The sequence below is a fragment of the Pleuronectes platessa genome, chromosome 2, assembly GCF_947347685.1.
Source record: "Pleuronectes platessa chromosome 2, fPlePla1.1, whole genome shotgun sequence".
NCBI lineage: Eukaryota > Metazoa > Chordata > Actinopteri > Pleuronectiformes > Pleuronectidae > Pleuronectes > Pleuronectes platessa.
In genome coordinates this window covers 19,367,636-19,394,763 of record NC_070627.1, presented here as the reverse complement: position 1 = coordinate 19,394,763, position 27,128 = coordinate 19,367,636, and the positions used below count along the sequence as shown (strand labels likewise).

The following is a 27,128-nucleotide window of genomic DNA, read 5'->3' as shown; positions in this document are numbered from 1 at the left end:
TATGTTGCACTTCACCTGAAACACTGGTGTTGAGTAGTTTAAATTGACTTACCTCTCGAACAAACAAGGGTGAAGTCCTATCTTCACAGCTACAGCACTCCCTGCATTGAGATGACTGCCTTCAATGGTGATCCTGGTTCCTCCAGACAGCGGGCCAGTGGAAGGTTGGACACGTGTAAAGTACGGAGACTGAGGAGCAACACACAGACAGAGGACCGGCACGTGGAACATGACTTATTGGCCTGACCAAGGAAACAGAATCCTGTATTAAAAAACATGCATGAAGCTTTGCCGTAACGACACTCACCACAAAGGTGAAGGGTTTTGTTGAGATTGCTTTGTAGTCAGGGTGAATGCAGTCCCTCACACACACCTCCACCTGAGCCTCCTGCACCCTGTATCCTGTTGCATCATTGAGCCGACACACAATCCTGAAAAAGGGAAACACACAGATGGAGAAAAGAGATTGATTATGACAAATATCAAAAAGTTTTCTTTCAGTGTTTGCGTAAGAATAAGACAGATTTTTCAGAACTTAGAAGACTTAGTGAAGAAAAGAAAACAGAGGGGGGTAACAGAATGAGAGCAGCATTTCTCTTCTGCTCTAAGTCAGGAAAACATTCCAGTAGCTCAGAATAAACAACTTCAGTTGCCTTATTCATATGAATAACCAAAATCTGACCGAATTGCTTTATTAGTGAAAATCTGCAGTGCTAAGAAAGAGGGGAGTTCCGCACGTGTGTGTCTGCATTAGTGGATCTTTAGAACTGTAAGCTTCACACTTGGCCCTGGGCGCTCGCTGGCCAAATGAAAATCCACCGGTGAAATGATTGAGTAAGGGGAGGAGTGGCGGTGTAGCCCAGAGGGAGAACACACACACATACACACACTTCATGTTTCACCCACTGGAGACACACTTGACTGTTAATTAGCCGCAGCGAATGAATGAGATGAAGAGAAAGGGTGAGAGTACAGAGGAGAGAGGGAAGTAGAGAAAGGAGGAGAAAGAAACAGGGAGAAAGAAAGGGGGAGACAGTTAAAGTGAGAGAGGCTGATTAACTGAACAAGCTCATCTCCCAGACGTCTCCAACACATCTCAACTCTCCAGCCTCCATCCTCCCTGCAGGTGGCCATGGCAACTGCAGCGCTGCAGTAGCGATGAATTTCACATTCCAGCGCTGTGTGCCTCTCTATTGTTTTTATTTTCCCTTTCATTTATTCCCAGGTCTCCCACTATGACAGGGGCCGTGATTAAAATGCTGGACAGCTCTCAGTTAGGCAGTGGCTTCAGCATCATTAGTGCACAGATGACAGGTGGTTACATTGAGCCATTACGTGGTTAGATAGACAGAAAGTTCATGGGGCATTTTTAAAGATGATAACATTATAAATTATACCTCACTCAATCAAGCAGCTGAGGTGAAATGTGTCCGTGAAAAATTAAACCTCTTTCAAATTATCAGAGAGAAAATACTAATAAGGCGATAATTAAAAGAAAAACACTGGATTCTGTTTTTCTCACTGATGGAAATGATTTACTTTTCTCACTGTGGAATCAAATCCATGTAGTACATATTTCACTGAGGTGAATCACAGGCAAACAAAAGGAAAGAAAGAAAAAACACATTTTGTTTCAATTTAAGAAACAGCGAGTGGTGGGCAGGCTACAAGCAGCACAAGCGCTGGAAGAGAGAAAGAGAAATGAGCAGGAACAAGAACAATGTGTCTACATTTTGCCCGACAATCCGTACACCTCCTTCTCCGGCAGCTGACCTTTGACCCATGCTGTCAGTTCCACAACCCCATACTTTCTGCTCTGCTACCCCTCGGATAGGGTCACTGGGATGACGAGAGGAACAAGGCCACTAATGGCACCGTATGGCTAACATCACTTTTAATTAGCATGACAGCATCACTGCCAGCCGAGCACACCTCCTCCTCTTCCTCTTGGTGCTATGGCAACAGGCCAACGAAGCCTGACAGGGCGGACAGGGTTAAACTTTGAAACCTTGGTGGTTTTGAATGTGAACACTCGGACAAACTGAATGTGCGGTAAAGAAAAAGTTACTACATGGAACCACCTGATATTTCTCTACGGCAGCAGAAGCACACATAAAAATAGCATGTTCTGTGTGAATGTGACAATATATATGAGGATATCAATTATAAATCAAGGCTGACATGTCACTGCCATTTTATCTTAACCCATTTTGGGGACGCCTGTCATTGCTGGTGAGAGCTGCAGAGCATTGCGTTTTGCTGTCTGCCAAACCATCAAAGTCACATTTCTTCTGTTTCCTTCTTAGTGAGGGGGCAGAGGGAAAACAGAATCTGCTAGGACTGTGCTACACAACTCCAGCAAATGGAGCGTTTGGGTACAAATGACAGCTCCATAGTTGGAAATAGAATATTGAGGACACCTCCAGCTGTGACGAGTGTCCCAAATTTTTCCTCATCCTAAATTGTATCTTTTCTTCTGAATTAATTCTACATAAAATAGAGAGTGTGACTCATTTAATAGTTTCACTGACACCGACCAAAAAAACCCAGTGTTTCTGGTTAGCTGTAATAATGGAGCACCAGCGTCACACTGGCTGTGGTTGCCAATTGTTTTGCATGCCGAATGAAATCTAATTGAGGATTCCCATGTTATAACTTAGATGAATACTAAATAATATTATTGAAATGAGGCAACCCATTTACAGAAGACAAAGAGTTCAGTCATGTCCAACATACCCAAAACTCAAGAGAGAACTTAAGAGTTATGATTATTTACTGTTGTTGCACACATTTTCCCGTAATAAACTATCACGGTTATTGAATCAGAGTTAAGTTCATTCCAGCGGCACCAAGTCTAAGTCTCAATTGTCCAGAAAGCAGTTAAAGTAACTTAATTAGGTGTAGCGTTCACATGACAAGCTTTCATCTGTGGAATAATTTTAAGATTATATATACCACCCACCTCAAATGTCATTAAGTTTAACCCAGAAATTTCTAAATGAATTCTGATCGAGGTGGTTACGCAAAGTTTTTGTACTCCGACTGAGCTGAATTCAGCTGCCACCACATTTCCATGGTCCACACTAACCAGTGCAAAACACAGCACGAGCCCTCTTCTGAGGAATTGGTTAAATTGAAAGAGAATGTTTCACTAAAACCTTTGCAGGCTTGACTGAAGCTGAGAGAGAGTTTCAGGGTTGAACTCGGTCCTCAGCGTCAAATCAACATTGGACAAGTAGAGTCTCAGAAATAAGATGCTTGAGAGTGAGAGGTAGGAGATGAGAGATGAGGAAAGAGATAGTGTCAACGTACTGTTCAGCGCTGATGTACTGGTCCTCCTGGGGGTTGCAGGTCACCTTTCCGATTCGGACTCCATTCTGGATGTCTTTGAACTGCAGACCCAGGTTTTCGCCGGAGATCGTCAGCATGGTTCCTCCCTGTCTGGGCCCCGTCTCTGGAGATAGCTGTGAGGCAGAACAAGTGCAAGAGGGCATACGTTAGCCAGAACAACACATGTGACAATCAACTTACTCAACGCAATATGTCACAGAACATATATTGTATGTTATCATGAATGATGGTTTGCTTAAGTGATTACGGTCATGTCCCATTCTGCATGAATCAGAGACTTGCCACCTCATTAAGTGAGATGAAAAATGACCTTGGATCCATTAACTCCACCTCAACTCAGTCAAACATTCACCAGCTGCCAACTCACGCACTTAACCTGGACCCACCCATCAAGCCCTCGCCTACATCTCTCATTTAACCTTGTGACGATTAATCTACTCTACACAATTACTGCGCACAACGACCTCTGCTCCCGTTCTTTCCTCTGGAGGTCCGTGAAAGGTGTGCAGAGGTGCTAATGGCTATTCGAGGCTAGCCCAACGCTAATCACGATCCCATTCATCCAGCCCCGACGCAGACAATGGCCCCGCTGGTAATCAGTCATTACTAGGATAATTAGGGCTAAGCTAATTGGATTAGAACCTGGCGGAAGGGGGTGGGGTCATTTGTTGCAGCCTGGTGGGTGTCGTGGCGTGGGGGTGTTGGTAAGGTCACATTTTGACTTCACTTGCCATAAGGGAAGCATAACATAAATTGTCATCGATAATGCTCACACTCCTGCTCTCAGTCAAACATTTCCCCTTTAAGTATGAGGTCCCCTGTATAGACATATCAATCCATAAATAACTTTCGGTTTTGTGCCGGATAAAAAAGAGAAGATCGCACACAGGACTACAATGACACTAACAACCCGGTCAGCTGAGTAGGGTGTCCCAGGATGCTTTTGCATTCACACTGCTAAAAGAATATGGACAAATGTGGCCCAGACCACCTCTGAATGGCATCCTCACAAAATAGGAGATGCCGGGATTCTTGTGACATGGCAACGTGAGTAATACAATCAGTTCAAGAGGATGTTCACGAAATCATGAAATATCCGCTCCAATCAAACAACTAGCAGCAATGCATGTGGCAGAGTTTAGCGGAGCATCCCCCATTTTCTACTATGGTTACAATTATTCTTTCAAAGGTCAGTGCTGTCAAGACAATATGCAGTTGGTTAACAATTTGATTAATTTGTCAAACGAGGCCATATTTGAACTTTACACCAGAAGACCATGTTAACCTACTTTACCTATGTGAGCAAATCCACAGAGGGCGGCAATTCTAGTAAAATGAACAGAATCAATTTTGCTGTAGCTTAGAATGGTCCTATACTAACAAATGATACTGTTTCAACTTCATAGCTGAGAACACATTAGGACAGGTACAAGGAGTGCACTGATGCCAAAAATGGTTTAGAGATAGTTTGGATAATATGTTTAATCGATGTCTTTGTGTAAATTAGACAAGATGTTCTATACTGCTCTCTGTCTAGCTCTATCAACGCTGGTCTTTCTGTAGTTTAATTCAACATCTGTAAATGGACTGAAAACCCATTAAATTACATTACATTTGAGAAAGAGCACACAGGTAATGGAATATTATTGTTTTATACCTTCTGGTGAGGTCACATTATCTAATCCTATACACATGCTGGGTTACATGCAGCCTTCACCTTGAGACATCTGGCATCCTCTAGGACTGTCCTTGGAGGTGCTGGGAAAATGACTGTGTTCTTGGTTCTCACACTAAGAAGTGTGGGATAGCTTTGGTCACAGTAATTCAGCAGAATAGAAGGATTTATAAATTTCTAATGCACCACCTACCAGAATCCCAAAGCTAGATAATTTACTTTTCAAATCTTGTTTGTTTACTATGTTAAAAAACCCAGAGTGTAAGTAGAGGGAGAATAACATTAACTGTTTTAACAAGAATGTTATTTATCGACTACTCGCCAAGAAAGGGAATACATTTATATCCTAAAATATCAAATTATTCTTTTAAGTGTTTCTGCAGTCTTTCAGATAATTTCGATAAACTCTCTCAACTTGCTCAAATCTCTGTTCCTCCACCTGGATCCTCACAATGATCCTTCAGTCTAACATCATTATAGAAAAGGTGGCAGGCTGGTAAAAGCCACAGGTGTCGAGGACACCACGGACAGAAACTCACAATAGGAACAAAGCCCAGTGTCACGCAGGCCAGAACTGAAATGCCAAAGTGATTAAGGAGTGTTTTCATTCTTACACCAGCACAGATTCTGATGAACATTCCTCCTCCTTCACTCGCCCTTTCCCTTTCCCTCTTGCTCTCCGGACTGTCTTTTTTAAAATGTATCCTCGGTCTCTTTATCAATGGGCCTGAATACATATATTTTAGCTGGAGACAAAAGAGTGAGTCAACCAGTTCTTCTTCTTCAATCTTCAGATATGGAAATTAAATCTCTCATTCTCTATGAACACTGGCTTATCAGAGCACACACACAGACATGCATGTGAATGCACATACACAGAGACACATACACATTGTAACATCCGCAACTAAACAACGGACACATAAAGCCCTTTTTGATAAAAGCCACCAGCCTTAACACTATCTATTCTGCTTTTGCTGTCGCAGTGCTCTACACCCATTCAAACTCCCTTTTTTCCCTTCTTTGTCTCTGACTATTCCCGTTGTGTCGAAGGCTTTGTGTGAGGCCTATTGTGGCCGGCTGAGCGGCAGAGCAGAGACAGCATCTGACTGTTATAGGAAGAGATGAGAGGGGGAAGCAGGGGACACAGAAAGAGATGATATGAACATGACGTAATTACTGAAGTTTATCTGTGATATGTGAGACTCTCAAAAACAAAAAAGTCACAAACTAACAGCGAAAAGGAAGAAGTTTTTACTGCTATCTTTACTATTAAATTCTACATATGAGATAAGATAAAAATATCAAGGATGTAGTTGTGTAGCTTTGTACACAAGACAAAGCAGCCCTCTTTAGAGGAAACAGACAGAAGGAGATAAAGGTGGATGGTAATGGAAGAGGAAGAAGGAGAAGAAAGTAAAAATAATTTAGAGGTTTAAAAGGGGATGAAGAAAGAGAGATGGTTAAAGGTATGGATGGAAGAGAGAGAAACAGAGGATACATGAAGAGAGCTAAGAAAAGAAAGCAGGTCGGGGAAACAGATAGGTAGAGAGAGATAAAGAAGTCTGGCAAAGGCCAATACTGCAGTCTAACAATACATGCGGGAGAATTATTGGCCTTTCGAAAGCACACAAGCTGTGCAGCTAGACACAGACAAAGACACACACACTCAACCAGTAACACACACACTCAGACATTTTAACGCGCAAAACAAGAAAACAAAACACACACAAGAACAGTGTGCATTAATATGCCACATGCTAAGACACAGTAAGTGTCCCCCCATAGAAACTCACACACGTACGTAAACGCACACACAGCTTGTGTTGTTTTAATTGGTTTCTAAGGGCCAACCGTAATGCTCTTCCTGTCCCCTAGGAAAAGGCAGGCAGGAGATGATGGATGATGGAGGACCAGGCAGCATCCAAGGCCAGTACTAAGACACTGCCACACTACACTGGAAGACAGCCCTCGACATTATGTGTGTTTGTGTGTGTGAATGTGTGAAACTGTCTCTGAGGCGGCAAATGTGATTTTGATTATGATCTTACAAACCCATGAATACATATTTTATCTCTGGTTTTAAATATTTTAATCTGAGTATCTGCATGCGTTTGTGTGTTGGAACCACAGTGTATTTGGCTTGTGTGAGTGTGTTTGTGCTGGCTCACATGCACACACAAGCTGTGTATTTGCTTGTTGTGAGAGGAGTTATAATTAATCTTAGTGCATAGTGTCATTGCAGAGAAAAAAAATACAGAACTTTAACCGTCCAGCAGCCAAATCCTTGCAGGGTCTAAAACCGATCATTTAGGGCCTAAAACATCAATTTCTGTGTTTGGAGAACAGCACTCAGATGCCAGAGCTATTAGTGGAACAACATTCGACTGCACAGTATTGAACAACTTCAAATGGGCAATAGTACACACGGATATGACACCAAATGGGTTCAACATGTGCAGCACTGAAAGTATCAAATAGCTGTATATATACATATATATGTGTGTGTGTGTGTGTGTGTGTGCACAGATCTGCCTGTGTGTGCTTGTGCTTGTTCACACTCTCTCCAGTTGCGTTTCCCACATTCTCCATTCCAAATGAAATTAGGGGCTAATCCGCGAGCTAATGGCCTCACAGCAGCTAGCATGCTGCAAAAATGAACAAAGTGGACTTCATGAAGCAAAAAGGAATAAACAAAAGAGTGGGGATCAAACAGGAAGAGAGGGATTTGACTGAATGGATGATAAGAAGCAGAGTAATATTCAATTTGTGTGGCGCCTGTGATGCTCTTTGGGGAACTAAAGGATGAAATGGCAGGAGAAAGGGGAGTGATTTTCTTTGTCGCCTCCAGATGTTCTTTGGCATTAAATGTCACACTGTAAATGTCAAAGGTGGAGAGGAGATGTGATAACACTTCTTGCACTGTCTCTCTCCACCTTGGTTCTTCTCTGTCTGTCCGTCTGTCTCAGACCCTCAGTGTGTTTCTCCTCTTGCTGTTTTTTGAAGCTCTTCTCGGCTGCCACCAACATCTTGCCCTGAGGCCAGGATTTACCCCTCAATATGCATGCACGCACGCACGCACACACAGACACACACAGACACACACAGCCATCTCTCCCTTTCATGCACAGCCCCCCACCTCTCTACACATGCATACACACAACCCAATTGCCTCTGTATGCTTGTTTCAAAGAGATAACTGAAGCGAGCAGGAAGAGCGAGCTAGAGAGAGCATTAGCTAAAGGATTTATCTATGTGCCAGTGCCCCAATTATCCAATATCTCCATTACGTATTCAGAAATACAAACCCGTGACACATAGGAGATGTGCTGAGCGCTTCGTCCATACAAGTTAGCCCTGGTGAAATGGGCATTTATTTTACACAATACGTTTATTTCACACTCATTTAAATGGAGAGAAATGGCGAGCGTTTCAACTCAGAAGAGGCTTCATCTCACTTGAGATACGCTTGGGATATGTGCTGTGTTAAATGCTTGAGAAGGAATGATGGAGAGAAGGAACATGAAGGAAAGAAAAGAAAGGTGGAACGTCTAGACTCATCACACACACGCTCTGTGTGTGAGCGCGTGTGTCAGTCCCTGTGGTGAGCTGTAGAGATGCTGACCCAGGTCACACTCGGATGAGGACCACCGCCACGGCTACCGGTGGCAGCAGATGGGTACACCACGGTGTTTAGATGCCTTAGCTCATCCGGGCTGTCAGAAGCACACAAGCACTGCATGTGCGCACACACATTCGACACCCATGGTGGGACACAATTAGCAAACTTCCACTGTTTCAGTCTCTTTGCCTATATCTTCCATGCACACACACACTCCAGACAAACACCCTCTCCGCCTCCACAGGTGTGCGTGTGTGTGTTTGGGTGTAGCCATCATCTCTAATCATGTCAGTGTGTTCAGTCTTGGTGTGTGTGAACTGCCTCCTCCTGGCCAGCCCATCTGTGTTGTGGTTGCAGTCATGGTGATGGTTTCTAAGATGTCACCCTCCCTGCCATCCTCCTGCCTACGATGTCCCCTTCACTCGCTGAGACCAAACAATGACGCAGCAAAGGAATAACCAGTCTCTTTTTAGGAGAACTTTATTTCACTAAATATGACTTCATATAAATTCTCATATTTTTGTAAAAGGCATTAGGTTTCAAGGTTTCCAATAAAGAAGCAATGACAACTTTTACAAAGAGCATTTCATTACTTGAACCTGCTTCTGTCTGACCCCTGCCCTGACAGAAATCGGACTAGTATATATATATATATATATATTTAATATATATATAAATATATCTTTAAGAACAACACCAGAACTCATTATAATTTCATAATCATCTTTTGATCTTAAACTCAAATGTCTTCAGTTTACAACAATCATAATGTTCCCAGCTCTTTCAATCTAAAAACGTAAAGAGTTGAACATGTGTGCAGTCAGGTGTGTGTGTTATCCTGCTGAGCTTGAGGTACACACTGAGATCCTATATGTGCGAGTGTGTAACTATTATCTAGACTTACCTTGATGATCTTGGGGTGTGCACAGCGGCTATTTCCTGTTGTGGCATGCATCCAAGTGGTCTCTGGAGGAGCACACTCCTGTCTCAGGGAGCACTTCTTCTCCTGTACACACCAGCCACACTCAAACCTTGGGTTTGCCTTCAAACACATCCCACAGCTGTCCCTCAGTGCGTAGCACTTATACAGGTGGGCTGGAGACAGGAACAAGAAAGAGAAGGAGTATGAAACATTAGGAACTTAATAGTGGAGAACTTGGGCTGGGGTCATAAGAAAACATCCTCACTATAAATAATGATTAAATGATTTCACTATAAATATTTAAGTAGACAAATTAATCAAAATTCTTGACAAAATTCCTCATTTAAGTTTCTAAACTTGCAGGGGGAAATTTCAGAACTTCTTCGATGTCACAGAGACAAAGTTCAGGCACGATTTCCCAGAGGCCTCAGGAAGTGAACAGTAAAATCTGCCTCTCTCTCTCTGCTATTCCATCCCCAAATCCCATTGGTCATGGAGCAGCTTTAAAGAAACCCTGTACCAATTACTGAGTGCTGAACGACTCCTCTCTAATTACATTAACATATCAGTATTTAAGACAAGTGAGCATCGCTCTCCACAGATGATTATCATGATTAAGGGAGGGGGCTGGCAGGGAGGAGAGACAGCCAGGCAGAGAGGAGACATATTCGGGCTGCAGGTCGCCTCCGGATGCTCTTCAAGAGATTTACACTTGAGATAACACACAATGCATAGACACTGATGCATGCTGCTGATATTGTACGCTGTCAATGCTGCGGCATATAAAGGCCGCCATTTAGCAACACTATGTCCTTGGGAGAGCGATTGACTGTCAGAGCATTTTATGTTGCCTCCATGAATGTAAACACCCCATCACTGTAGACTGCAGCAGGGTCTCTATGCCCCTGCACAGATGTATGGTATATGTTACAGATATCCATATACTGTGACATACAAGTCATGGCCAGCGGCTTGAAAATATGTGGAATTTGAGACGATAACAGCTTGCTTGTTACATTTAGACTGAAGGGAGTAACATCAGTAAACAAAGCAAAGTGACTCTTTGGTGTCACCTTACATTACTGACAAAATGGCAATGATCGCCTTTTCACAGACATTACAGATGTAACAGTTTCTAATCTGAACACAAACATCTCAGATCCTTGCTGTCTTAAAACATCCAAAGGAACAAACAGATAATGCAGCGCTCTCTTAGATGTATAAAGCTCCTTGTGCTTGTCATGCGCAGGACCTATTGAACGCAATGGTAGCCTGCAATTATGTTATTGTTCCTCGCAGCAGGGAAATAATGTAACAGCCCCCCTGCTGTTCTGTACAGGTCGCAATAATTATGGCCACAGCAGTACAAAGACTGTCCTACTAGTAATTAAATCCAACAGACATGATCTCATTGTCTCATCCCACTGTAGTGCATCGATTGTGTATGTTTAACCATCACCCACATAGTTCTTTGTTTAGAGGGTAAGGCGCGGTTACTCATTTGAGTTTATATGACGCACTCTAATACTGTTTCAACTGCAGATAGATGTTTTATACACAATCCTGTAATAATAATAATAAAAATAATAATACCTGTCATTCAAAGAATGAATGCTCACTAACTTGGTAAATCAGGTCGTAGTGATGATATTTATGATATAGAACAGTGACAATAGGTTAATTTTGGAGCTGATATGTAACCTGATTTTATCAGGTAGTTCTCTGAGTTGAGCATTGTGTTTTTATACATTATAATGAATAACATTAGCTGTCGTGGCACGATTCTGCCATCATGAGGTTTGTGCAAGTGGCTGTTTATGGTATTGTTACTGTGATCACTACTACAACACTGATTAATAATTGATCATCCCTACTGTTATTGAAAATTTGTAAGTTAACATTTAATTCATCATTGCAGACCTTAGTACCTAAAGTTATTATTATTTTGTGATTAGTTAATGATGGTCATTTTGCTGCTTACTCCAACCTGTTATTGCTGTGGCTTTCTACCACCAGTTATTTGTGAACCACTTTAAAATACAGAACAGTCTTGTGGGGTAAAACATGAGACTTGACAGATATACAGTAACTGATCGTCAATATATGTTTAAAAAAAATATATAAATCAATGAAAAGCCACACAATATGTGTGCTCTCTGTACATTGTGTGCAAAAGGTAGAGGATTAGAGCACATTGTTTAAGTCGCAGTTCTTAACATATAATGTCACGTAATACATGTGAATATATATATCTATATAAGTGTGTGAATAGTCCTGTATATCCCACATTTGCTACAAAACACAGTCTATGAACCTCTTTGGGTTCTCTGGGTGATTCCGGGGGATTTTGGCCACAGTATTAATTATTTACAGTGCAGCTGCAGCCGAATGTTTAAGTTGGTACAGATCTGAGATCTTTCAGATGCTGTTCCTGCCATGACTCAGTTGTAGATCAAAACCGGAGAAGCAACACAGCTTCTGAAATAAGATTAGTTGGGTCGATATTTTTGTTTATTAAATTTGTTTTACATCTAACATCTTAAGGATATGTAGAAATATTTTTTTTAACTTTTTTTTATGCCAGTCATTGATGGGACTGAATTTTCTCAAGAACACTGGGTACATTAGCTTTGTGCTGAAACCAAGGGCAACAACAATGTATAAAATCTATTAATAGCATAAATAAGATCTTATCTGTAGCTGTTGTTTAACAGCAACAAAAACCCACCTTGAATGTTGAAGGGGTTGTCGATGACAAAATTTCCATTCCACACCACAGACAGGTCCACTGGCAGGTCACTGATGTCATTTCCCTCATAGGAATACTGAAATAAAAAAAAAAACAGATTAGTATTTATTGTCATGTCACGTTGTCTAAACGACATTGTTCTCATAGCAGTAACATCAACATAAAATATTCTCAGTCGTTTAATATAAATAATAATAATAAAAATCCGCCAGTACCAGGAGCAAACTCAGTTCAGTGTCTTAGCTTGTGGAGCTCACACAGTTGAAGGGCTATAAAAATAAATGATGAGAGACAGGCTATATTGTGATTTTAACATGCGGCACATCCTCCGCTGCCTGACTCCGTACAGACTTGATTAAGAGATTGGAATCCCCATAACTGTATGAATCATTCCATTCCAGTGATGAATGAAAAGTGTAATATATCTCAAACAATAATATTCTCGTCTAATTTCATTGTTGCATCCTGAACTAATAAGAGCTGAAATGTAATTGACTCGTTGTCGGTGTAATCAGTTTTATGGAATTGCTTTAAATGAGACAACAAGCCTCAAAAGCGGCAGCATGATGACGGTGTGTTTGCTGAAGGAGCAGCAGAGGAAAGAGCTCCGGTGAGACACCCAAATCATGGACTAATAAATTATCAAGCACGATTATCACAGGCAAATAAAATGCAGCTCCAAAAGTTACACTGCCTCCCCAGTCCCGCCCTTCCATAAAAACGAGGCAGCCAAACACTGAAGTAAACACACAGTCGTCTCAAAGTACTCATTCATCATGACCCGCACACCCTCCACTCTGAGACTCACTCTGTCTCTGATACAACAGAGAACAGATGCTAGATAGAGAGAGATGCCGGCTCTCTGCTTTGAGGCCACTGCTGCAGTGATGGTGATAGCTGGTAAAAGTAGAGATAGGCCATGTTAACCTTGTGCCTCTGTCAGTCACAGGGTGCCCCCTCACTCTCACGACCAGTGGTATGGTCAGTATCTTAACTGGCCTCGGGGTGAGAGATAGCAGGACTATTCTCCTCTAGTGGAGTGGTGATAAAATCCAATGTGAAAGCCTCAGAGCCTGAGGCTATGGGCCCTCACAGATTGAATCTGGCTACAACTTTGCCACTTTGTGATATCACCCACTCCAATGTGATACTGTGGCATTTATCACGACATCTGTAATAATAGGGAATTTGAATTTATTTGAGGGGGGAAAGGACCAAGAAATGTGCATGGAGAAGATAAGAAAATGAGAGGACATAGCAATGTCACAATGTGTGAATGGCTGATTAATTCATTCTTTACTTTTGCGATTGGATGATTTACATTCAGTAGGCCCTGAAGGCAGAGATGCTGATATCCAAATAAAGGAATGCGTCTCCACATAACTCAGAAACGAAACTACTACTGTGTTCACAGAGTATTTGTAGAGAGGACTTTCTATAAAAGTGTGTCTCCAGGCACATTTTGGTGCTGTGATTTATTTATGAACTATTGAAGAGCAAACTTTTACCCCTGAGATGTTGCACATTTGGGCAGTCTTGCAGAATGGTTTGTGTATTATTCGTTAAAAAAGATTGTGTTTGTTCATTATTGTAATTTTGAGTAAAATCGGACTATAATAAGACAAATGAATACGCATAATGGAAATATTTCCGAAGGGTTCACTTATTTTTCCTTGCTGCTGTTTATATACATGAAGTTGCAGCACTGCACTGTGACTAACAAATTTCTAAAATTATTACTAGAATTATTATTCAATTAATCAAATAGTCTTCGCAACAGAGAGATCATCACCTACATTTTTGTAAACCAATTAATTGTTTTTAAGCTAAATTAGCAAAAGCTTCTATGGTTGCAGTTTCTCAATTTGAAACATTATCACTATTACAGGCAAGTGAGTACGTGGGTTAAGATTTTAGATTTTTTTATCTGGCATAATTTGAAAATGTCTCATTGGGGTCTAGGAAGCTCTGAGATTTTGTGAGGCAATGGCTTCTCCTTCAAGACCAGTGAACCTGGAACCTTGACACAAACACAAGCTAAACTTATTACAGTTGTACAGAGAGGGGCAGGTAAGGTTGATGATTGCAAGGAATAAATCTTACGGAAAATATGGGGAGGAAATGTGACAAGTGATGGTTAAAAGACAAGGAAACTAGCTGATGGCTGATGGGTCAGAAACACAGAAGTGGAACAAGCTGGGACAAGTGTCGTGCAGGGACCTGAAAAAAGAAAAGATTGTGAAAAGAAGGACGAGGAAGTGGATAAGGAAAGAGTGAAGAGAGGATGATACAGCAGCAGGGCTGAAGGAGAAATAGCGAGGGCGAGATGGATAGAGAGAGGCGATTGTGTGTTATTCTGTGGACACCATTCATTTACACATGGAATAAGAGGCTGGAGCTGGGCTATAAGCGCCTGAGCTGGTGGCGGCTAAAGTGAAATTGGCATTTTCAATTTGTTCCCTGACATGTCTGCCATGGTCTTTTCACACATTCCTCTGCCTCTCCTTCTCTTGCAATCCTCCTATCCACCCACTTCTTTTCCAATCTCTCTCTCTCTCTCACTCCCTCTCATTATTCCTTCCTTCTACCTCTTTACAAACCTCCTCACATATAAATCTCAGTCCAACTTTCTCTCCCCTTCCTCCATCCCACAGAACGCCCACAGTCAAACAAGGAAATATGGAGCAGATTCCATTATCGCATACACCAAACATATCCAGGGAAACACATGTGCAACACTGCACTATAAATATACATTCTGCACACGGGACAGTTTCCAGAGAAGGATGCCAGTAAAGGAATCAAAGACTAATCGTATAGTCTATACCAGAAATAAAAAATGATAAATAGAAACACATGCAAACACAGGAAGATAAGACACTCTCACAATTACACGTTTTGGATGTCAGCTACTATTTTTCTCTACTGAGTCCGAGCAGATGAACTTTTTAAATCTTTCCCTCCTTCCCTCCCTCCCTCCATCCTCCGTTCCTTCCCTCTCCCCCCAAGAGACCACCCAAGTCAGCCTGGGAACAAGAGCACTTCTTCAACGGGTAGAGATGGAGAGATCACATTGGTGTGTTTGAGTGTGTATGAGCATACAAGACAATGAGAAAGAAGAGTAGGAAATCAGATTCATGGGCACACTGCACTGCGAACAGTAAGAATACGAGAAGAGATAAAGCCAAGGCTGAAAGGTCAGAGGATGAAGTGGGACAAACCTGGTGAGGTAGAGATGTAAAGAAAAAGACAGATCCACAAAAAGAGGGGTGTTATCCGACAGAGGTCAGCTTCATATGTGACACTTGATCCAGATGTTGCACGTGAAGCATTTTCAAACTTAGCAACTTTCTTCTTGTTCGCATCGATAAAGCTCCATTAGGCTCCATTTAACATTAACAGTGAATAAAGTGACTACTGGAGTCCACACAAGCTGTATGCTACATGCCTGTTGAGAACTACAGAAGCAAAGGGCATAAGAAAACCAATACTGTGCACTAAGGAGTAGTTTCACTTCGGGTGCATCCCGATTAATTGATGAATAATTTTAGTCTCAAATAAAATAAATTAAATTGGGTTTGCAGTTTCTGTTACAAGATAACAGTTTCTCTAATATTCCACAGTTAACATATTAACTATCAAACAACAGGATTTTCCTCAAGTAATCCATTTCCAAATATGTTGCACAGATATATATTGTATTTTTCTATTTCAGCATCACTAACGATATCATTTCTTGTGGCCCCATTATCCTTTCAGGATTAGAGTAAAGGCTCAGGTTTTTCTTCACTTCAATTCCTCTGCTTGTGTGTTGACTGGCCAATCAAAACCAACCAGTTATCCTTGCAAAACACACTTCAGAGGATCTGATTCTGCTGATAGAGAACTAGATGATTGACGTGTGTCGACCTCTTAACCCTGTTTTACACCCTGAAAACCTAGATCACACAAACTCAGACACACACACACACACGCTGGAGGTGTGTCGGTGCTGACAGCTGTAAGAACAACACTTCCTTCTCTTTCCTTTTCTTTATACATGTAACAGGTTTGTGTCTGTTTTCATATTGATCCTCAAAGGGGGTCTGTGTTGAAAGGGACCTACTCTGTTCCAGTATGTACCATCCCTGAACAAAAACATGAATATTTAGTAAGGAAGAAGTGTGTATGTGCATGTATGTGTGCAGAGGGTGGGGGAGGCACGGGAAAAGGTTAGGTTACGATCCAAAGCTCATCTCATTGCACCAAAGGCTTATTAAACTTTTATACCTAACCAGCGTTTTTGCACATTGCACAGTTTAGGGAATACACACATGCACCATGTACATGCTTTATTCACTGCACAGCAGATTCCAATATGAAAATGCAAACATTAAGAAGGCTACTCTCAAAAGGTCAGAATTAGCAAGTGTGAGGGTTAATCGACTGGATCTGAGACGTAACTAGTCCAAAACAGACAGAAGGTGAGACAAATACTAAAGCTACAAAGAAAGATAAAGATGAAGAGAGTGTTAAATCTAAGGTATAGAGTTTAGAAAGTAGAATGATAAACATATAATAGTCAAGAAGAACAGTGCAACAAAGAGACAGAGAAGTAGGGAGCAAATGGAATACATAGAAAGCTGTTGAAAGAAATGTCCAGAGTGATTAAATAAACTATAAAAAACAGCTATATGCTTTTACTACTATTTTTTGCAAATGTGAAATAAACCGAGAAATCCTCCAGCTTACCCATAGGGCTTACGGATGCTGCAAGGAATAAATATAAGTAGGAGTACTAGAAAGGTGCAGATTCAGGCACGACAGCATCACCAGCGACATCTGTCAATGTAGGAGCAGAGGTGAGGAGGGATGGAGTCGGTACGAAGGCAGGCAGGTATGAAGTAACGACAGTTACTTCCTGTGAGGGTCACAGCCTGATAATTTGTCATTTTGAAGGTGTGCAAGAGCAAAAAGTCTAAAAATACCAAACTTGCCCAGGGCAATCCCTAACCTGGGACAGAATTAGTTCCTGTCTTCCTCTTTCCTCTCTCTCTCCAGGTCTCTCAAGGGGATGACAACAGTTATCAAGAATTACGGCCTGACATGACACATCATTCAATTTAGATTATTCAACAATTATTCTACTTTATTTTAACAGAAGTCACATTGAGAGAGGACAGTCTATATAAAGTGCACTAAACTGTGTTTCAATGTATACACTTATACACAACAGCAGCCTTTTACACATAGACACACATCTTCCAGGCAAGGCTTCCTAATCAAGGATCAAGTGGTAATCTTTCCTATAGCTTAGCGTGTTTGTGTGTATGTGTGTGGACTGTATGTGTGGGATTGGCGGCGTGGAATCAGCCCCCGATCATAATAGGGGGCTGTTAGCCAGTGCTAATCGCTAATGCTAACAGGATTGGAACCTGGTTGGACCCAGTTACCCAGCTTATCTCCTGCGCACAAACATAAACACACACAGAGACATACACACATGCACAAGCTTCGCACATGCACTTCCTTCATTGATGGAAAGAAAAAGAAGGAGAGAGAGAGGAAAGAAAAGTGTTGGCTTGAGGGAAAAATAATGCTGCCATAGACAATGTTTCTTTTTTTCCAGCCTACGCATTAAGCTAGTGTAAGCTTACTAGACTTCTCCCCAGACAAAAGGCTGATTCTTGGTTGTTTGCAGAAATGTCCATATTTTCAATATCCTTCTTTTTCCCCCTCTGTCCACTCATGCTATTCTTCTGGAGGCCATTCTCCCCTTCACCAAGTCCCCTGCTCTGCCACACAACCAGTTTCCTTTTTGCAAGCCTCTAACAACTGCAAGACGATAGGCAGGACTCCATCTGTGATTATACAAACAAATTAAAAGTTTGTCACTGAGTTTTTTTTCCTCCTCTGGGTGGGGTCTTTATTTCTTTGTCTCGCCTCTAGCCAATGAGAAATGTGCATGCTCAAGGTGTGACAGATCCCCTCATGCTGTTTGTCAGAGACCTTCTACGCAAGAACGTCCCATCACTAATAATAGACACAGTCTCTGATTATTTTCAATGAGTTTCTGTCAAATTCAAGTCATTAACAGAACAGATGCCAAATGCACTTCCACCTTTATTTGATTCTCTGATATTTTAATTAGCTATGTAGCGACTGTTACTGCGGGTGTGTTCATGTTTTATTCTGTACAAGTCGGCCTTTGTTTGGAGAAACAAAGGTTGTAAAAAAGCATTTCATTCAATTACAACACCATATGCTAAGGACCTTATGGAGGAATATAAATTGTGCTATAAGGAAATTAAAATTTTGGTTCAGTCACTGACAAAACCAACAGACGTTACATCAGCTGAAAGGGTGGCTGTTTATCATGCAAACAGTCTGTGTTTTAGCTGTGTGGTCTGCATGTCTTCAAAATAGGCTAAGGCCAAGAGGCATGGACGTTGACAGAGGTCTTTTCCCTGGTTGAATCTCCTTTCCTCTCCTCTCCTCTCTTCTCCTCTCCTCTCGCTAATAACCAGAGAATATTGCTGTAAAAATCTATTTTGCTGCTTCACTTGGCCATCAAACCATCATGGAGAAAACGTGAGGTGGAGCACAGCTATGAGAGGGAAAGGATGTAGAGTAAAGGTTACAGATTGCAGTGATACAAGCAGAGAGAGACAAAAATGAGAAATGGATGATGAAAGTGAGGTGCGGGTTGGGGCGGAGAAGCTGGCATATGCTGATAGCTGAGCAGCAATTAATTCTTATTTATCCAGGACAGGAGCGTGGGAGCTCTGCTCGTCACCTGTCAAGGGGGGAGGAGAGCCAGTGAGTCAGTGAGGGGACGGAGATGAGGAAGAAGGTGGAGGCAGGAGAGGAGAAGGAGGGAGAAGCGGAGGCAGGTAGATGACTCCGTCAAAGAGATGGGTCATATTGGAGGATGAAGGGATGTATGAAAAGAGAAGTGAGGGTAAAGAGAGCAACACACAACTAATTCACATGCAATGTTATAAATAAGTAAGTATATATGTACATAAAGCTACTTTCAGACATCACAGCACTGAACTCTGGAAAATCTCCTGAAATTATCCGGAGGGGTCGTAGAACACAAATATCCGAAGCAGTTGCTGCAGACAAAACAAAAACAAATGATCTCATCAGCGTTCTCCGCATTTGTTTACTGAGATGGAACTTCCTGACAGCTTTTCATGACCTGCTGAAAAAGACACAACACAGTGGATGGTCTTAAATCTGCAGCAATTCACAGTAAGTTCCAGTGAATTTCCTAAACTCTTTCAACACACACACACACACACAGACACACACACACACAGACACACATATATGAGCACGCACACACACACACAGCAGGCCAATTAAAACAGTGTCAGTGTGTGCTGTTGCTGACTGCAGTGGCAGGTCCAGTGTTTATATCTCATTAAACTGTGCCAGGCCATGCCAGACCAGGCTGTACCATGCTCTGCTGCGCCTACTCGGCAACAACCAGCACTAAGGCCCTCATTAGCCTTCTCTCCACCACCTTTAGCACTGTGCATGTGTAAATTCATGTGCTTGTTATAATGTATTTAAAACGTATGAATGAATGAATTTCAAAAAGTTAGAGAGAAGGACTCAAGTTCTATCTCTCTATCTCACACACACAAATACACACACACCCAGTGGGATTTGTGACACCATTAGGCCAGTGAGGTTTGTGATGACCACCTGCAGACATGTTTGGCTTCTTCCCGAGACCTCTATTTGCTCTGTATATCTATTTATCCATCTATCCATCTTCCTTTCTGCCATCCTCCCATCATTTCTCCTCATTTTGGTACGGAGCAGATTATCACTCCTCTCTCCCCTCCAAATTCTCTGTAAGGTCTGGGTGCCCTCTTCCTCTTTCCCATCTCCTCCTCCTCATTCATCTTTTCGCTCTCCCTTTCTTTTTATCTGGTTTCTCTGCCTCCAAATGTCTTTGCCTTTCTTCCCTCTCTCCTGCTTATTTATTTCCCCGAAAAGGATATTCTCCAAATCTGTACACTTGCTTTGCCTATCTTCTCCTGCTGTCTTCCTGTGCACGTGTGTGTGTGTGTGTGTGTGTGTGTGTGTGTGTGTGTGTGTGTTCATAAACACAGGGCATACGTCTCTGCTGGTCGAACGCAATTCATCATCATTTTATCTGCCTTAATTGGATGCTATCAGGACCCCTGATACTTCCCATCTCTTCTTTAACAAACAGCTGCTCTCAACAAACACAAAAGTAACACAAAGACACACACCGTATCCCAAACTAAATTTCCTCCTCCTAGCCCTTCGTCTGCTTCTTTTTTCCCCATACTGGTGAAGGAGTGAGAGAAAGAGGGTGATGGAGTGGATGAGTGGTTTATCAGACAGAAGGTAATGGTGTAAGGCCTGCGCTGATATTATCTGTCCTCTCGTTCCTGCCCTCCAGGGAGAAACAAGAAAAAGGGATGAGGAGGGAAAGAGGCGGGCAAAAACGGAGACACTGAAGCACAAATGGACACAAGGCAGAAAAACAGATGGAGATAAAGGCACAGAGAAAGGCAAAGTTTTGAACGGTTCAATTATGTTTTCTCGACCTCGGCCCTCAGACGACACCCAGCTGCGCTCCATCAGCCTGCTTGACCGCAGAGTGTGGTCATTTGTGTGTGCGAGTATTGTGTGTACATGTGTTTATTCGCTCTCATGACCCCTCTGGAGCTCTGAGCACAACTTCCCAGCCCACAGCTCAGCATCCTACTGGCCATTTCACCCTCACCCCAGTCTCCGCACACGGCAGGAAGCAGCCTAGGCCGGGTCAGAAAACCGGAAGGCACCAATACAGACACCAGCTTGTTCTTTTGGTTGCTGCTGACCACAGTTAACTGCTACCATAAGGCCTGGCGGATGGATCGCTATGTGACAGTGGTAATGTGGGCTTGTTTGGCACTAAGAAATACGGAGAAGACTCTCTTTTTTTAAATGAAATCGATCAGAGTGTTCCTCTAATTACTTTGCTATAGGACTTTGTACAATCAGCCGTCTCATCAAGTTTCACAGGTTCAAAAAAATGTTGGATTACATTTGGCCGAGTACCCTGACATCAAAAATGAGAAATGGAAAATATGTGATGACGAATTTCTGTCGCAGAGCAGCATTTAGAGCTCAGAGCGAGTTTCAAAAGACCAAAGTCTTGAAGACTAAAAGTAGGATAATTCACAGTCTCACACACGAGATGGCCTACTTGTTTTATGCCCCTAACTGCAAATGAAGCCTTTGTGTTAATGCAGCATTTCTTCTCATATTGTAAGACACAATGGCTCTTTCCCCTTTGGGATTAGTTGGTATGTGCAGAAACCTTATACAGAAACACCATCGCACCAATATATTTCGCCCTGAAGCAGATATGGATAGTCAATACCAAACAAGGTTAGCATGGAGCTGCTGTTACAATATCATATATCATGTGTGTCACATATACACTTGGATATTGACAGCCTCCTGTTAGGGGATACTATATAAGAGTATTGAGTTATTACGGTCACTGTAAAGGAGGTTAAGTATGGGAAGCTGGAGTTTAAACATGATCCGGCAGTGGATATTCTGAACATCCTGTGGTTGAGTATGTATGGTGTGATGACATTGTGTGAAAGAAAGGAAAATGAGCTTTGGCCTCAGGAGAAAATTTTGAGCTGGAATTTTCGGCTCTTTAATATCCCTCTCACCTTTCTCTATTCATCTCACCTGAAATCATCATCCACACACACCAATTTTTCCAGTCTATCTTGCCTGCTCTCATCTCCATTTCTGTGGTTTTCCACGGCTATCTTCTATTACCACCTCTACTCCTTCCCTTTTCCAATCCCTCTGTATTCACCTTCTTGGTGCTTTGCTCTGTCTTTGCCACCTCAAGGTATTTTGTCCTCTCTTTTCATTACTTTATATAGGAATTCTCCACAGCACTCTTGTCTCTGCCCTGTCCTCGCCTTGCCTACAAGTATGTATTGTGTGTGTCAGTTAGTCAGTCTAATGGACTTACATGTCTATATCAAAAAAAGGCTGAAGTGTGGATTAGCACAACTGATTTTATTCCATTGATTAGCAATGAAACCACCCACCCTAAACAGTCTTCATGCAGTAGTATAATGGAAATGTTACACCCAAGCATATAGGACAAAAACACATATACACAACTATCCTGGGATTCATAGACTAAGGCATGCTGAAGGATGCACATGTGCACACAGGCAGGCGCAGATACCGATTAACCCCTATCCTGATAGCTGTGTGCCTACGAACTGAGGCAGCATAATAGATGAAGTCTATTTCTACTGCAGAATCATACATGATTCATTGAGTTGGTGCTGAGGACTGTAACGAACAAACATGTGGAAGCATGCACAGGAATGGTAGAGATGTGAAGGTCTATAAAATGATAAACTAATATTTAGAGAGCCTCATTCTAATGAAATACTGCTCCGGAGCTATAAGACACTCATTGTAATAATTTATAAAACATTATTATACTCATACCCTTGAATGAATTTTGCTTTAATCACAAGTTTTAATCCACTGAATCTATCTCCAGCCTCATGAAGACTCAATGCATGCACGCCATCGATATATCTGACTGTGCACTCGAGCTGGCACAGCTAATTGCTAACAAGGGCTAAATACTGACAGCCCAAGGCTAATTGCTGCTAGCATGTCTACTTTGTGGACATCAAACGGGGAAATTCTACTTTGGACTCGGGCTGGGCTTTGCTGCTTATTAGCATTGGCCTTGCAGCTACAATAAACAGTCAATAAACAGAAATCTCTGTGGAGAGGCAATCCTATCGCTGGCTAATTAGCGTGCTCTTCACAAACAACTGGTCAGTGCGTGCCAGCACCTGGAGACTGCTCGTCAATACACAGGATCAAAAATGGCATTGGCTGTCATACTGCAGTTTACCCACCAAGCAATGCACCCACTCAGAGACAACTGCAGGTGTGTGCGTTACATGTTTCTGCTAACTATATGACTTAATAAGCGTGTCACTAAACTTACAATGTGTAACATATAGCCTTGATACAAGTGTAAAACATATCATGACGACTAGTGGATGTTTCTACTTAAATTGAATATGTCAAGTACTTTCTTCAATGTGTGACATCCTGGGTGACAGCTGCTTCACCCTCTTCTATAACAAAAATTAACAGCACCACCTCTCATATCATCTCAGTGTTGTTGCATTGCAAGATAGTAATAGACGGACACAGCAGCGTCAAGCAGAAGTGAGCATATGAGAGACGAGGAAGAGGCAGCGAGGAAAAGTAGGGATTGCGGAAAATAGAAAGTATGACAGACAGATTGAGAGAGAGAGGCAGAGAGAAAGAAGAGTTGTATGGGCAGAAAGAGGACGAGAGAGGGAGAGGTATAGAGTCCAGGTGTAAACATGATCAATCCGCTCTCAACTAGGTGCAGAGACAGACTTCCTCTTCACATTTTCAGCCTCAGTGAAGCGCGACGATAGCTACCTCTTATCTGTCACACTAGTTTAAAGCCTTACACACACGCGGACACACACACGCAGAAACATCTCTGCCTACCTGTAAATCCTCTTCCTATTAGAAAAATGTTATGAACATTTAAGAACATTTGAATCTGGAACACACACCTCATCCCTACCAGCCAAAGCCACAAATCCATTATAAAAACCATAGAGGTGAGCAACTGACCACAGCAGCTTCATATTTGAAAAAATGATGCATTACGCAAAATATAGGAAAACTCCATAATGATTTAGGGCCATACAACATTGCAGGAAATCTTCATGTGCAGTGTGGCCTGAATTATACTTGTTTTAATTCAAATGTGAATTATTGCGTCAATATCTATTTGCTAACTATCAGTTCAATCTGGGAAATCGGTATTGGGTCATTTATCTAGATTGTGAGTAAGCCAGGGTCCAAATAGCACATTGGTGATCTATCAGGAAAATGACCATGTTAGTGTCTAAAGTGCTCATTAGTTGTAAGGAGGCCATCATTTAAACACTGACCGAGTCAATGTCCAAACTGGGACCCTGATTTAGTTACCTATAGCATTTATTGGTTCAAGATGAATAGGCTAAATGGCTATGCTTTAAGGCCGTCTACACTACTGCATGTCTTTTTTTGAACAGATATTTTTCCCTAAAGAAATCTCCGTCCACACTATTTTACTAAATATTTGCGTCCTACTAACTACTACTCAAACAAGCATGCCAGGTCAGTTGATGGCGATAGAGTCTACAGACATGTTCTGTCAAATACATGAGAAAAAACTCTGCTAGCCTGGGAATGCCGGTAATGTGGTGCAGTAATGGACCGAGAGCAAAAGAAGGCTGTCACATGGTTGTTTTCCAAAAGTTCTGTTTTACATGTAAACACGGAAACACAGTATGGAATTTGAAAATCTGTATTTTGGAAGGCGTTCACTTGTGGACGAGTGAGGCCAAAATGCAGAGGAAACCTTCATATTGCAAAATATCTGCATTAGTGTGAAAGAGGTCTAAGCTCAACAAAAATTCAACATTCATTTTGTGTTATACTCCACAAAATAGTTGGGGTTCTGGTCTACTTCATAATGATAATTTACAGAAAATGTAAACCTCTGTAAACAACAACAAAATACCCCAAGCAACTCTTTTTCCTTGAAAATGGCACAAGAGCGCGTCAACATCAACTGCTGTGTTCTCTCCCATCAACAGTACCCCTCACCTCGCACAATCAGCCAAAAATGAAAATCTTTTGTCATGTCTAACTCACCGCTGTTTTCTGACACTGGATGGAAGAGCTGTTGAAGCGCAGAGCGGGGACACTGTGAGTCTCCCCCTGAATGTGGAAGACGCACTCATAGTTCCTCTGTCCCGACTGGGGCTGCGGCAGGTTCTTGGCCGCTAAGGTGATGGGCTTGGTCACCCCAACGGGGATGTAGATCTGGGTTGAGGGAAGGATCTGAGGGCAGTCCTGCAGAATCAGAAAGAAAGACATGTTTTACGCAAAAGGAAACGGTTATGGATGAAAGATTTTGTTTCATACAGTCAGAAGAGCAAGAAAACAAGACAGAAGTGGCAGTAAGATAAGAGACGGGGTGATGAAATAAATCACTTGTTTGTTGATGCAAGTATAAATAAATGGTGGCAAGGCGTGGGTTACATATCTTACTTTGTGTTAGATTTGCTAAGACACACTTGGCCTGAAGGGCTGTGATGCACAGTTCATATGTGTTACAGGCTTGCGCAACACTCCCACTGGCCTTGCACGAGATGTAAAGGCTGCACGACACTTGAGCAAGAGCTTCATTTACAAAGTTTGGTTATCTATCCAAAGAAACTTTTTGGATCACAACAGAGCTGTTTTATTATGGCGGGAAGATGGACTCAAGTGCATTATGTCCATGTGTAGAGTAGAGTAATGAGCTCCTGAACTTTAGGTTACTCATGTGTGTGCATGCGTCTGCACATCAGTCACTGATATTGGACAGAGCTGACAGAGCCTTGTTTAGATAATCTGGAAACAGCCCATTCACTGGCTCACACCACTGGAGTACAGCACCCTGGAGGGTGTGCGTGTCCGTGCATAGATGTGTAAGTCAAATACATTTCATTTTGTGCAGCTGGAGTAATGTGCGAATATGATCATGTTGCTGAACTACAATAAGAAAGGACAGTCCACTCAGTGTGGAGCACTGTCTAGATATGCATGTGTGCATGTGTTAGAAGGAATTAAGTCATTAAAGCATTTATGCCATGATTTGACAGCAATGCAGTTCACATCAACACAGAGGATGGAAAAGAAAGAGCCGGGGTGAGGGCTGTGTGGGTGACACATCTTATACAACATGAGTTAAAGCTTGGGTGGAACGAACCCACCCTCTACTGTACGGTTTGTGCCAAAAGTATAACAAAACACATCACTGCTGACAAATAACACATTTACAACCTGGAGACATAGTGAAGTGACTCACACATTATAAAGGCACATCTGGCCAGCAGAGAGCCAAGTGAACTTTAGCAAATGTGGCCTCAAAATTATGTGCTTAAGATTCAGATCAATATTTATTAAAAAATGTGTGTTTCAGATATATCTCTTACAGCAATTACTAAATCCCAACAAAACCTTCCCCCACCCTTCCTATTATCTACCCAGCTCAATTTACCAGGAAAATAGACAAACCTGAAGTTGACAGTTTTGTCTTACCAAGTCAAAATTGCAGGTTAAGATGACATATTCATGTGGACTTGTCAAAGCCGTTTAGTTGAAAGAAACATCAACCATAGACTCTGCTTAACTTCTCATTTTAGATTTTCTTTTAAGCAGATAGCTGCCTCCCTGTCAGTGTATTTTTCTTTCCCCTCCTTGACTCTGAGCTGTTGTATATTAGAAGCTACAGCACGTCCCCGGGGCTCGAACACAATGCCGGAGTTTGTTCATTACCCTGCTTAGTCCTGGCCTTGTGTGTCTGATCACACACAAACACGTGCACAACACCTAATGAGAGAGGGGAATACTATAGGAGAAAGGAGCTAGATGGAGAAAGTCTGGTGAATAATCAACTCGGAGGGAGGTGGGTGATGGGTGAAATGGAGGGGAGGCAAAAGGGATGGCTCTGAAGGAAGCTAGTATGTGATAATGAAGGAAGAGGCTGGTTAAACAGAAAATGAGTAAATAAGAGATATGAAGAAATATGAAGAAATAAAGGAGCAGATAAGGAGAAAGGTTTAATGGGGAACAGCAAAGTGAAACTAGAAAGTCAGACAGAAAGAAAATAAATTCAATTACTCAAAATAGGAAAGAAATAAGACAAGCA

At 42.0% G+C, this 27,128-nt stretch overlaps 1 protein-coding gene across 4 annotated transcripts in view; it reads right to left on the bottom strand.

Moving 5' to 3' along the window:
• Positions 1-27,128, bottom strand: part of LOC128452465 (plexin-A1) — a 185,222-nt gene that overhangs the window by 33,319 nt on the left and 124,775 nt on the right. For all 4 annotated transcript variants that reach the window (XM_053435529.1, XM_053435531.1, XM_053435530.1 and 1 more), the window contains exons 10-15: positions 25,085-25,285; positions 12,299-12,395; positions 9,553-9,743; positions 3,313-3,464; positions 308-431; positions 53-189 (exon numbers count right to left, since the gene is read on the bottom strand). In XM_053435529.1, coding sequence (XP_053291504.1) covers positions 53-189; positions 308-431; positions 3,313-3,464; positions 9,553-9,743; positions 12,299-12,395; positions 25,085-25,285 — 902 coding nt within the window. The remainder of the gene's footprint in view (positions 1-52; positions 190-307; positions 432-3,312; positions 3,465-9,552; positions 9,744-12,298; positions 12,396-25,084; positions 25,286-27,128) is intronic.